Source organism: Lepidothrix coronata, unplaced genomic scaffold (assembly GCF_001604755.1).
Source record: "Lepidothrix coronata isolate B3197 unplaced genomic scaffold, Lepidothrix_coronata-1.0 Scaffold8, whole genome shotgun sequence".
Lineage (NCBI taxonomy): Eukaryota > Metazoa > Chordata > Aves > Passeriformes > Pipridae > Lepidothrix > Lepidothrix coronata.
The window spans coordinates 6,881,871-6,894,521 of NW_016690188.1; the positions used below are offsets into that span (position 1 = coordinate 6,881,871).

The following is a 12,651-nucleotide window of genomic DNA, read 5'->3' on the forward strand; positions in this document are numbered from 1 at the left end:
GAGGGTTAGCAGAGACCTTGTGTCTCATCAACACCTCCTGTGTCCACCCCAACACTCAGGGATGCTGTCACAGGGATGCCATTTTCATCGGCCAAGTAGGTAGAGCTGACTGAGACACAGCTCCCTCAGCCTCTGCTCCCCTGCAGCCACCCACCAACATCCAAGCACAGCATCAAAGGCAGTTCAGACTGTCAGAATTGTGCATCTCTCCAACAGGGATCCGCAGCCCGCCAGCAGCGCCTGCTGGGTCATGGACCCATAAATCCCTTAAAGTGCAGATGCAGAGCACCCAGCTGCTCTACCAGGCACTATGCTTACAAGGCAGCATATTTACTAGCCCCAACGGGAAAAGGAAACCTGCTACTTTTAACAGGGTTTTTCATTATCAGCACCATGTGTTCTGAGAGTTCCCTTCTGCCCAGGTGCTTCTGAAGAGTGAGGGATATTGTGTGGCACTGGTGAGGACCGCTGCTCACTGTCAAGCTACGAATGCCTTTCACCTTCGTTTCTAGAGATCTGAAATCGAGTGCTGCTTCCCCCAGGCCAGCTCAACACTAGAGATCTGATTGTGTGCCCCATGCTATGTGTGATGGTCCTGCCATATATGTCCCTCCAAATCCACAGTCTGCACTGGCCCCCCCTCAGTGGCACCCGCCTCCCTCCTGTGCTACCAACCCTGGACACTAGATGAAGTTTCAGAGGTATCACTCTCCCATCTGCCACCAACATGGTATACTTGACATGAACTAATATCTTCTATTAACACTGCAAGAAACAGATCTGGAAAATTCATTTTCCAGCAGAGTTCAGAGAGGCCACAAGGAGAGAATCCCCCCAGATGTGCAAGGAGAAGCCAGTGCCAGCACAACGCCCCTGGGCAGACCTACCGGCAAGGGGTTAAAGTTCTGGTCCACCAGGTGGTTGTGGCCATGGTCGAGGAAGGAATGCCGCACCACCACATCGATGCCCTGGCTGGCCAGCAAGCCCAGTGTGTTCAGCCACCTGGGGACAGAGTGAACAGAGTCAGGGCACCATGGAGGGACCACCACGGAGGGATGACCTGGCCCCAGTGGCACAGCCACTCTCATGCATCTGACCTGATGTCTGCTCCAGCACCTGAGCTGAAGCCTTCAGATGGTTTTGTGAGCTGGGTATTAACCAGCTCCCACTATCCTTGCCCCGGAAAACCTGCATGCCCCACTGCAGCCACCTCTGCCTCAGCTGTGCTCAGCTTGCGTGTCCCAACACCGCTCCTGAGCCCCTGCATGCATCCCAACGTCTCATCCCTGTGCCCAGAGCCCAGGGTGTTCCCACAGCCTGCCAGCACTCTACACGCACTGTCCGAGGGGGGCAGACTGGACCTTTGCACCAGCCTGTCTTCTCACACCCCCTGGGACAGGTCTCCAACCCTTACAGCCCTGATATCTCATGCATGTCCCTGTGCTTCCCTGCAAAGCCTGGATAATTTTCCTCCATCTTTTTTGATCATGGCCAGTGCTGAAGATCCGAACTGAGGCTTTGCAGTAGTATGTCCAGGCCATGGGACTGTACCAGTAGACGAGTCCCTCCTTACTCTGCTTCTCTGAGTATGCCAGAGGCTGGATCACCTACAGGAAATCAGGGCTGAGGAGGGGTAATAGGGATACAATGGAGAAAATAACAATACCCAGGCTGCCAGGGACTACTAAGGGGGGTTCAGGTGGGCATGGAGCTTGCCCTCTGTCAGCTGCAGTGGCTTTGCAGCACCTGAGCCTGGTGCTGCAGCCCCGCCAGAGTGGGGGTGGCAGTGCCCTGGTGCTGGCAAGCCGGCGTCACTCACAGGAACCCGGCTGCATAGGAATCGGAGAGGTTGTTCATGCCTCCGGCTGAGGTTGTGCCAACACCTTCCAGCCAGATCTTCTTCCCTGGTGTGTACGTGTTCACTACCTGTACAAGAGACAAAAGAAACCAAAGTTATTCTGGCGCACTTGTGATTTAAAGCCAAGGCATACATTTCCTGTCCTACACCCTAGAAAGACTTATGGAGGCCTTTGGTGATGGTGCTGCTGGGCAGTCAGTGCCTGCCTGGCCCTGGCATGTCACTATGTGTCTTCACCATAGTTTGGTGATGGGAGACTATTCCTCACTCTCTCCTGCCACTGCCACATACCCACTACCCATCTTCTGGAGCTCTTCCAAACATGCCCTCCCAAATGTGCTCTCATGCTCCCAGTCCTGGACCCTGCTCTTCCCCTATAACCTCCCTATGCACTCCATCCCATATACTGCCCTCCCATGTCACATTAGCTCTCCATATCCCCATGCAAGGTGGCTGCCAGCCATGGGGAGCCCCTGAGCTCCAATGGCTCTGCAGTGTGGGAGCACTGGGTTGTGTACTGGAGCCACAAGGAGGAAAGGCAGACACCCAAAGAGAAAGCCGTGGGATTTCTCTGGGCATGGATAGTCGGTCCTGTGGCTGAGCAGGGTCTTCTTTGCCATCCGAGGGGTCCATGGCACAGATGGGACATGCAGATCCGAGCATGCTGGGCCACCCCTTTCAAGGCTTCAGCCAGCAGTGCAGACACCTGTGAGATGCCAGACAGGACAGCAGGGCTCAGATGGCCAGAGCTGCCCTCTCCTGGCATGAGCAACCTTCTGCACCTAGCAACACCCTGTCCTCTCTCTTGCAATCCCACTTCCCCAGGCTGGGTGACAAACTTCTGCGACCAGATGTCTGCGAACCCAGAGGCCCCAGGAATGCTCTGCGCAGCCTGATGGATCCTGCCCCATTAGTGAGGAGCGCTGGAATGTGCTGGATGGACTGGGATCCCTCAAAGATGTTAAATACGCCAGCTCTGGGCTGCCTCCCACTCACAGCCTGTGAGAGTCGACAACCCTGACTGAAGCCCCAGAGGTGTTGGCATCCTGCCTGTAATTATCTAAGCCCGCCACCTTCCCCGGTCGGAGAGGAAGCAATAAAACAGGGAAGTGGACAAGTCCAGCTGCTCTAATCAGCCCCGGCAGGATGCACGGACTCAGAGCCAAGCTGGAGGCTATTAGCACCCAGTGCTGTGCTTTTGCTCAGCCACACTGGCATTCCCAGGAGAGCCCTTCCCCAGCCCTGCCCTGTGCAGAGCCAGTTCTGCCTCGTGGGTGTGAGGGTTCCCTCAACCTGCATCAAGGGCAGCTCCTTGCTGCTTCTGGTCTGGGGACGGATGGGGTCCCACTCCCTTCCCAGCAGGTTCCTGACCTGCAGCAGAGGTGGGACACATGCCACCACTTTTCATGTGGTATTATACTCTCAGAGGAAGCAGGGTCAGCTGATGTCTCTCGCCCCACTGACCACCCTGCCATGCCTCCCAAAAGCAGGAGGATCATCCACATACATGGATGATTCCCAGCTTGTGCCAGAGGACTCAGAAAGCGGCTCCTCTCCTCCAGCTTTGCTGTGCCGACCCTCTCATCCCCTTTCCCAGGGCCTCTTTCAGTTGTTTACTCATTCTATGGTTTCTCCCTGCAGGAATTACAACAGTGAGACATTGTGGTGAGTGGTATGATTTGAAAACCTAGACAAGACAGATGGACAGACACCTCCTCTAGTCCCTAAAGCCTTTCCCATTCACTAGGTGTTCCTTATTTCTTCCAGGACTGACAGCTGAGCGTGTCAGTCACAGCTCTGGCCCCCATATCAGCCGAAGCAGGGAGACCCTGAAAAGCCCTTGTCACCTATCCCAATGTTAGAGATGTGAGCTGGGTCCCCTGGACCAGTGGGGAAAGGAGCGCTCACTAGCCAGGCAGATCTATAGACTCTGACACCATATGTCAGCAACAGCTGGGTTTTATGACACAGTCAAAACATGATCATCAGGGAAAAAATACAGTTGTTCATAATGGTCATGAATCTCCACTAGTGAGAGTCACTCTGGGAATGCAACTGTCACTACTTTGCAAGCAACATTTTCAGGCACTGTGAACAAGTGGGGCAAGATATGGCAGTAGGAGACCCCTCCTGAGCAAGCTGGGCACCGGCGGTACTTGGGATGGTTTGGTACTGCCTGACTGCTCACTCATCCCCTTGTCCCGGGGAGCCAGTTTCAGAGAACACCCTCATTATATGCTGTTCCCTTCAGGAACAGACAGATGGGACACTCAAGCCAGTCAGCTGCCTTAGCAGGGCTTTGCATGTTGTCTCTGCCCCTGCCCTGTGCCTCCAGCCTGCATCCCAGCACACCTGCACAGCCCATGCTGTGCTGCAGCACGTGGCCGCTTCCCTCACAACCTGCCACACATCCCACCCTGGGGCCAGGCATTGTGCTGCCTGGTCTTTCCCCCCATCCCTGCATGAGGGATGTCTGCATTTTGGCTGGAAGCACAGCCACCCCAGCAGCCATCCTCCATCCTCCATCCCCACCCCACACCAGCTCCCCTGGGAGTGCATCAGCGCTGAGCCCTGTACCTGACCATGAGCTGTGCCATGGCCAGGCACCACAGGCAGTGTCCCCTCACCCCTGCAGACCCTTTCCGCTCACGTACTTTCTGGATTTTCCTGATCTGGTCAGAGAGTGTGTCTAACAGGCGTGTTTTCAGGAAGTCCGTCACTTTGGCCACCCGACCATCAATGTAGTAACTGGAAGGAAAATAAAAAGACAAGGATCAGACAGCTGGGAGTAGCTCTGCCCCAAAACCATGCCCTCCTTTCCTGCTGCTGTACCACGCCAAGAAGCCTCCTTTGCTCTGGGGGAGTCTCTGCTTGCACCCTGTCCTGCCCTGGCCCTTCAGCCATGCCTGTGTCTGGCAGATGCTTCAGTATCCAAAACAAGGCATAAGGTGGACGCACCCTAAATGCTGAGCATCCTGCACTGCAGGAATCATGGAAAGTTTTGCAATTTCTTAACTTTTGCTGGTGAAATTCTGGGAGCAGAATGCCAAAGGCTGGGAGCAAAATGCCACCTGCAAAGGCTTTGCAGCCCCCTCACACCATCTGCACCTTTCTTGCTTGCTCTTTCAGCAAATCTGCATCTGATTCCTCCACTCAAGAAATGTTGTGGCTGTTACCTGCAGAGGAAATCCTGCTCTCACAGAAATACCTTCTGGCCTGGGAATGCCAGGGAGCGTTTCCCATACATGGGGATTATTCCTGCTCTCCATGTGCTTGCTTACATAAAGCATAGCTATAGTGCTGCCCATCTCTCTGAATCATCTAAATGTGAGAGGAAGGCTTTGGAATGCCTCAATACTGCCTCCTGGCTCCAGGCCATAAGGTGAAGCAATCTGTCCCAGAGCGCACTTACCCTGTGGCTAGAGGTAATCCCAAACTGCTCCTTCTGAAGAAGTGTCTTGGGCTGTCATCTCTGCCCCATGCAAGCAGCAGTGGCAGGTTTTGCACATATCCCAGAGGCTCCTCCCAGCCTTGCGGGTACCCCAGGATGCCTGCTACAGCGTGCACTGGCATACCCCCCGGAATGATCCTTTAGCTGATAAATAGGTTTTGCAAGAGAAGCTTTCTGAACCTTCTCCCAGTTCTGCAGTGTGCGTCAGCTGCTCAACACAGCTAGCCCCAGAGCATGTCAGAGCCATGTTGGGGGGATGGAGGGTTCCAGGAATTACAGCACCTGTGACTATGCTGGTGGGGCTCAGTCATTGCCTCCCATCTCTCACTGGAGCTACATCCACTCAGAATTCACCGGAGTTACACAGACCCTTTTCCTTCTCTGCAGACCTCAGTGCAGCCATGAGTGTTAGGATACATAATGGGCTAAAGATCTGGAGTCTGAAGAAAAGTGAATTCACCTTTCCAGGGCTGCTTTCTCCATAACAGGCATCTCGTCTGCAATGGTGAGCAGCTGTAGCAGTCGTAGTGGCTCCTTCACTTGGGTGCTGGAATGCAGGAGCATCCCAAAGGATGCTGTGGGCTAACTCAGCCTCAGCCAGAGCACCTGGCACATGTGCAACATGCACAAGTGCTCAGAGAGGATTTTTATGTCTCACTGCTCCAAGTCACTAACTGTCCCAGAGCAGAATTGCATTACAGGCTCAACTTGCAAATGCATTAAACAAGAAGAACCTCCCCTGTCAACCCTCCCCCAGGTGTGCGGTCCCAGCTGCATCCCCAGAGAAGTACAGAAACATGCCAGGCACATGCCAACACTGTGTAACCGGGGAAGGAGGCAAGAGCATATCTGTATGTCCTTGGTGACTGAAAGGTGCTAAGGGCAGATATTAACTCCAGGGAGGATTTAGGAAGCGTTCAAAATAATTTTGATCACTTACACACAATTGAACCACTGGCTGCCGGGAGGAAAGCAGATCTGTGAGCAGCAGGCAGTGGTGGGGTTTACACAGATTACTTTTTAAGACAAAATTACAAAGCAGTGGACTCTGGGGAAGGCAGATGTTTGGATTTTAGCACGGCACTTAAAAACAGAACAGAAACTATTTTTCAGACTGCTGTGGACTAAAAACCCCATCACCTGGGCCAAAAACTGGCTGAAAGGCAATAAAAGGGTTGCATTGACAAGTAAAAGATGGAGTTAGAGTTACCTCAGTTTGTGTATGACCTGTCCAATACATCAGGCTTTGTGCAGGGTTTAGCTTGTCAGCACAAGCCAATATGGTCTTGGAGACCAGGATAAACCCCTTGGAGAGTAAAGGCAGTCCTATACCTCCTCATTACTTCATTCAAGCACAAGGTGTTCTCTGCCCTCCAGGGGACCACATGTAGGCAGCCTGGGAAGGTGCTGCTGTGCTGAGCACAGCCCAGACCCTACAGGGATCAGAAATACCAGGGGATAGTGCCATGGTCACATTCTTTTGACAGCTTCATTAACAATGCAGAGAAACAGAGACTGGTAGAGGCATGAAGGGCAGAAGTAAACCTGCTTCAGTCTCAGGAAATCTTGGTAGCCTATCTCCTGGGAGAGTGAGGAGGGGAACACCTCCGCTTCACGTATTTAAGCAGATCATGAAGGCAATTACAAATTTCAGTAAGATGGCAAGGATCTGTTGCAGATCTGCCTGGTGAGTTCTTGGTCACCAACAGGTACTTTCAATCTCCTCAAACTGGGGAAGAGGGAAGATGGCATCAGTTGCACATGGCTTGCGAAGGAAGAGAGAGGAACTGAGGACTGCAGCGATACCTGGCTATTCAGGAATGGGTGAGCTGTTTCCAGCTGTAGGCTTCAGATCGTTGAGATGAGGGCACATCCTTTTGGAAACCTTAACCATCAGTAAAGGCAGTATACCAATCCACAAAATGCAAACAACTGTCAGGCCTTTAAAGCAGGAGAAGAGCTCATTAGGCGTGGATTATTCCCAGGAGCAAAGACTGCAGCTTTGCTGATATTTACAATGACTCAGTGCACTTGACTTTAAAAAGCACCCCTAAAACAGTCACAAACTCTTCAACCTCCAAAAAAGCCAGCAGCAGCTGCAGGGAGCTCCAGTGCTGACAAGTACCTCCCCAGGCAGCCAAGATGAGCCAGCCTCAGGGGTCACGGTATCCACAAGCTCCTCTCCTGGTCCAGCAAGGTCTGAGTGCCAAAGGACATGAATGGACACATCCTTCCCAGCACGGGCAGGAGTCTCTGGCAGCTGAGGCTCTGCAGAGGCAGAGGACATGTAGCTCATGGAAAATCTATTCATCTCCAACACAGGCTGACAGACCTGTCAGTGGTCTGGGTATGGTGCAGCACCAGAATTGGCCCCAAAGCCTAGGAGACATCAGCATGCTCACCATGGGCACTGGCTATGCTGCACACAACTCCCCAGTGACTCCCAGAGAAGGGCAGGGCACTTGGGCAATTCTGGGGCTGGCTACATGTCTCTGTCCTCTCGCCTCCAGGTCTTGTGCTGCATTTAAAATGGTTTTCTGGAAAGATCTACAGTTTGCTGCATGGGACCAAAAAGCATTGCCCCGCATATAATGAAGGCAGTGCACTGATTCTTGGGCAGCTGGTTTCATTTACTTTCTCCTTCATTTTGAAGAGAAACCTTTGCCCCTATTATCTGACCTCTTCTTCTGTTGCAGTTAATTACATTAAAGCCCACTTCCCAAAGCTCAGGAATTTCCGGATCTACTTTGTTGCTTGCTGCTACAGGGAGAGTCTGCTAGGAATTAGAGCACCTGCCTGCTGGGGACGCTAAGCAGGGAAGATCCCCACCTTTAGCATGACACCCTGCAGCCACTACAGCTGTGAAAATGAGACACCTCTGCTGACAGATGGCCCTGATCCATGAACATCTTCGCAAGGAGAGGGTAGAACCCCCATACGCAGCACAGGACATGGGGCTGCCCCACTGCTCCCACTGGAGAGGAGAGGCAGAATGCGCCAGTCAACTAGTAAGTGCACTGATGAAGAAAGACTGGGGGCTGCTCTCTGGCCCAAAGGCACAACCCACAGTCATGCCTTTCTCTGCCCCCTGACAACATGCCTTTGCCTCTCCTACCACTGGGAGCCAGCCCTGGCCCATGCCATCTGCCCAGTCATGCCCTGGCACTGCCTAGGACTGTGCTGGTGGCCCAGGCCATGATGCTGCCAGGGACCGTTCCCTCCATCAGACAGTGAAGAGGATGAAAGTCCAGTGGGCAAAGCTGTGGCCTGACCAGGTTTATTTACAGGTGGAGATGGGTCAGGAATTCCTTCATCCAGCTCCTTCCTCCAGGCACAACCTCTGAAGACACTGCACTCTGAGCTCCCAACATATACCCTTGCTATATGCATTGGTGTGTGTGCACACGCTGGGCAACTGGAACCTTTGGGAAATCTGCCCTATGCTACTGCTTGTGAGCATCTCCATCTGCATGTTCAACATGACTAAGTCAGAAGTCACCCAAACCAAGCCAGCCAAAAGCATTTTAAGCAACATCTCACACATGCCTGTGTGTCTGGCATTTCTGATTTGCCACACAGGACAAGTGACTTTCTATCTTGGAAGAAAACATGGCATTCTCCAAGAAGCCACAGGAACAGATATCCACTGACTTTGAAGGTGCAAATATTTACTTTGCCTGTAAGTAGTAGGGATTTGTGCTTCAGAGGCAGCATTGCATAAGGATTTACCCATAAATATGCCAAACCCGGAGTTCTGTGCAAGACTTCAAATGGAAAACCAGTTGTACGGACTGAGGGAGTATGCCCAGGGCGCAGCTGCAGCTTTAAGTGGACAATGAATCTTCATCATGTGTGAGGACACCAGCGCAGAGCAAAGAGATGGCTGTGGGGAGGATTCTGAGCAGTGGAAACCCACATCCAAAGGTTGAGTTACTGCAGTTACTCATAATCAAACATAACAAACGAAATCACCAGTGAAATGACAAAACTCTTGGAGCCACTGTCACAACCTCCTTTAGTGTAATTCCCCAAGCACTTTGAAGCCATTCATACAACCCTCTACAGCAACACTTTACTTCTGAAGGAAGGCACGTATGCTCAGTTACTTATCTAAGTGAAACCATATTCAGAAAGGCTGGTGAGGCTGCTTATTTCCACCCAGTGTCTCTTTTCTGTCAGATATATTTCAGATAGATTCTATTTTCACACAGAGAACAGGGATCCCTGCAATATATTCCCTTCTCAATTCCCTTTCTGGATGCAGCACAGACTATTCAAAGGAATAACAGATTTGACAAATTTATAACCAATATCCCAGGAGAATGTTAGGGTTTGGAACCAAAATATTCATACTTGAAGTTAGACAGCAGTTTAGTTTCCTGCTAATAATTTTCTTCTTGGATACAAAGGAACTTGTTTTGTTTTGTTTTGCTGTTTGGAGCAGAGGGATGAGACACTGTTTTGACATTTATTCATAAACAGTACAGAAGCCCAGCTCGAAGCTGTGGCTATTGCCAGTCCACACAATCGCATACGGGTGCAATCTCCAGAGCTGCAAACCCTGGCTGGGGGAGAAGCGGCTCCTATGCTGCAGTGGAAATGGGTAGCAGGCAGCAGCTCAGCTCTGCCGACCCTCGTGGGGAGCTGCGCCAGTCCTCCTGCTCACAGGCTGCTGCTTCAGCGTGGCTGCTCAGCACCAGAGCCTATCAGCACTTCCCACTGATCCTATGAGAAAAGGTTTCAAAGCAGCCATGCAGGCAGATTCCCTGCACACCAGATGAAACTCCACATCTGAAGCCTGGAAGTTTGTTCCTTTAACTCATCCAAGGGCTTGGCCCAGTGATCAAGTCTCATTGCAGAAAAAAATTCCTGGACTAAGTAAATGCGATCAGCACATCGTGTAATCATGAAAAGCAAACTCCCAGCAGAGAGATAGATCATCATTGCACAGCATGAGCCTGTAAGTAACACAAATTCTGCTCCAAATCTTCTGCTACCCCACTGTTCCCATTGCAGCAAGCTGCTGCTGCCTGGCAGAGAAGCTCGAGGAGCTAAACACCCAAGCAAGTAACATCAAGGCAAGCCAAGCTCCAGGAATGGGACTTACTGGGTGCTGGTCATGCCTGAGGCTATAAACCACCCTGAGATGCCAACAGATGCTTCTACAGGAAGCCTCCAAGGTTAACACACTGACACACAGACCATGGGTGCACTTTCAAGAAAACCTCATATCTTAAAACCCACCAAGCTCTATTTAAGAGCAGGTCTCCAAAAGGCCTTTACAAGAGGTGGACTTTACAAACTCTGCTGCTGCACTTCAGCAAGGCAACCCGAGCACCCCATGAAGGGTCACTGTGAAGAACCAATTTGGGTGGGCAGCACACACAAGCACAACTTGGACCTGAGACCCTGGCTCCCATGCTCAAGGCCAGTGTCCTGCATAGGAAGTTTAACTCAGCATGGCAGCAATTCAGTTTTTCTGAGAACAGGGTGGTCTCACCACAGTTTTTTTGGTCCAGTGAATCCTTGTCCCTGAAATGTGTCCGAGGCAGGAAAGAGTCCTGCCTGCCCCATAAACCCTTTTGCTATAAGTTTCGGTGGTCAATGCTGTGCTTGCACACTGCCTCATCTTTGCACTGACATTTGCACTCCCCCTGCAGAGAGTCACAGCCTGCTGGGGACCCTACCTCTGGCCACAGCATGCAAATTGGGGCAGGTAGAAATAAGAGGAGGAAAGAGATATTTACGAATTTTCCCTCAAATAAGAAAACCTTTTCCTCTACTTTGTGCTTGGTATATCAGAGCTACAGCTCAGAGTTTTGATCTTCTGAACTGCAGCACTTGTAAGAAACAGAAGGAAAGTCAGGTATAAGCATCTCTCTGTCAGCCCCAGCTGGGCCAGGATCTTCATCCCCTTTCCATTGATATTTGCTCCTGGGGCTCCACCTGCAGTGTAGGACACAGCTGTGTGTCTGTGGACACCCTTACAAAACAGAAAGGGGACTGGGGCATTATATATGAACACTGGACTGAGCTGACTCTCCCTCCTCTGAACCAACCAGTTTAGCTTCATGCCAGCAGGCATGAGGAGACAGTGATTGGGGTGAATGGAAAAGGGCTTTCAGATAGTCCCATGCATCTGTCACATGTGGCTTTTGCCTTCCTGTTTTCCCTACTCAGGCCACCCTCAGAGCTGCCTGTCCTCCTAGCCGCCTCCAAGGACTTGGCAGTCCAGTGCAGAGCCCTGTTTCCAGCGATCTGGCAAGCCAGGCATGCAGGCAGTGTGTTTTTAGCCTGTGTCTCAACTGCAGAGGTAAAGATTAACACATCCACTCCTGTAACTGTTTGAGAGGCTTGAGAAGGAAGGGCAGAGCCTCTTTCACCTATTTAAATGCAGCAGAAGAACAGAGGAGGTGGCCGTAGCACATCTGCCCCCTTTGACACCCAGAGAGGGCATGAGCTCTGTCCTCAGCATCTGCAATCACTACAGTTAGTGTTGGAAAGTAGAAGGAATGGTGAATACCTACTGTTGCCAGGTAACAGCATCCACTGTGCCTCCAGCCACTTTCATGAACCTATGAGAAATAGAGGAGGAAACAACATAAGCCCAGTGTTGTCACAGGGGAAATCCTTAAAAAAACCAATGCCCATCCTACATGACGGGATACAAAAGATGGCAACTGCACCCACAAATACTTTCTAATGAACCCTTTGTGTTCTTAAACGGAAGGAATAAATTCTACTTAATACAAATGCTTGTAGCAAGCACAGCAGAGAACAACAGAGTGAAACCCAACTTGCAGCAGAGCTCTGGGCATCATTTTGGGGCAGGTAGAGAGAGCTTTCAGACAGCATTTCAGGAACAAGACTTTGAGGCATGTACTAAGTTCTATGACTTTAACAACTCTCAATAGCAATTAAAGAAGAAGTTTTAAATGTCCATCTTAAAAGCAGACACTTCTTCCCCTAAAGTATCTTTAAGCTGAGGAGATATTTGCCTGGATTAAAGCAAGGACTGGAAAAATGGACTAAAATGGAAACAAAACCCAGCAAAGCTATTAGATGCAAAAGTGCCACCTCCAGCTCAAGAAACTCCTGAGTTCTGGAGGAAGAGAGCAACAGCTGGACAAATACTGCTAAATGCTTTCCTTTTTTTTGACTCTTTCTTTGGCATTGGCTATTAGCAAACTGATGGGATTCTGACCTGGGTGCACTTTTGGTTTGTCCCATTCCTATAACTGATGACAGCACTTCAATGGACAAGGCTAAAGTGAGTTATTATCTAGGTATTAGTCTCCTGATGGCTTCTGACTCGAGTATCTTTAAGAAATACCCATCTTCC

The 12,651-nt window shown here is 51.0% G+C and overlaps 1 protein-coding gene across 1 annotated transcript in view; it reads right to left on the reverse strand.

Annotated features, from left to right (window-relative positions):
- HPSE2 (heparanase 2 (inactive)) overlaps positions 1 to 12,651 on the reverse strand; it is a 109,921-nt gene that overhangs the window by 12,878 nt on the left and 84,392 nt on the right. Inside the window, exons 5-8 of the mRNA XM_017839754.1 lie at positions 11,837 to 11,884; positions 4,513 to 4,606; positions 1,820 to 1,926; positions 888 to 1,002 (exon numbers count right to left, since the gene is read on the reverse strand). Coding sequence (XP_017695243.1) covers positions 888 to 1,002; positions 1,820 to 1,926; positions 4,513 to 4,606; positions 11,837 to 11,884 — 364 coding nt within the window. The remainder of the gene's footprint in view (positions 1 to 887; positions 1,003 to 1,819; positions 1,927 to 4,512; positions 4,607 to 11,836; positions 11,885 to 12,651) is intronic.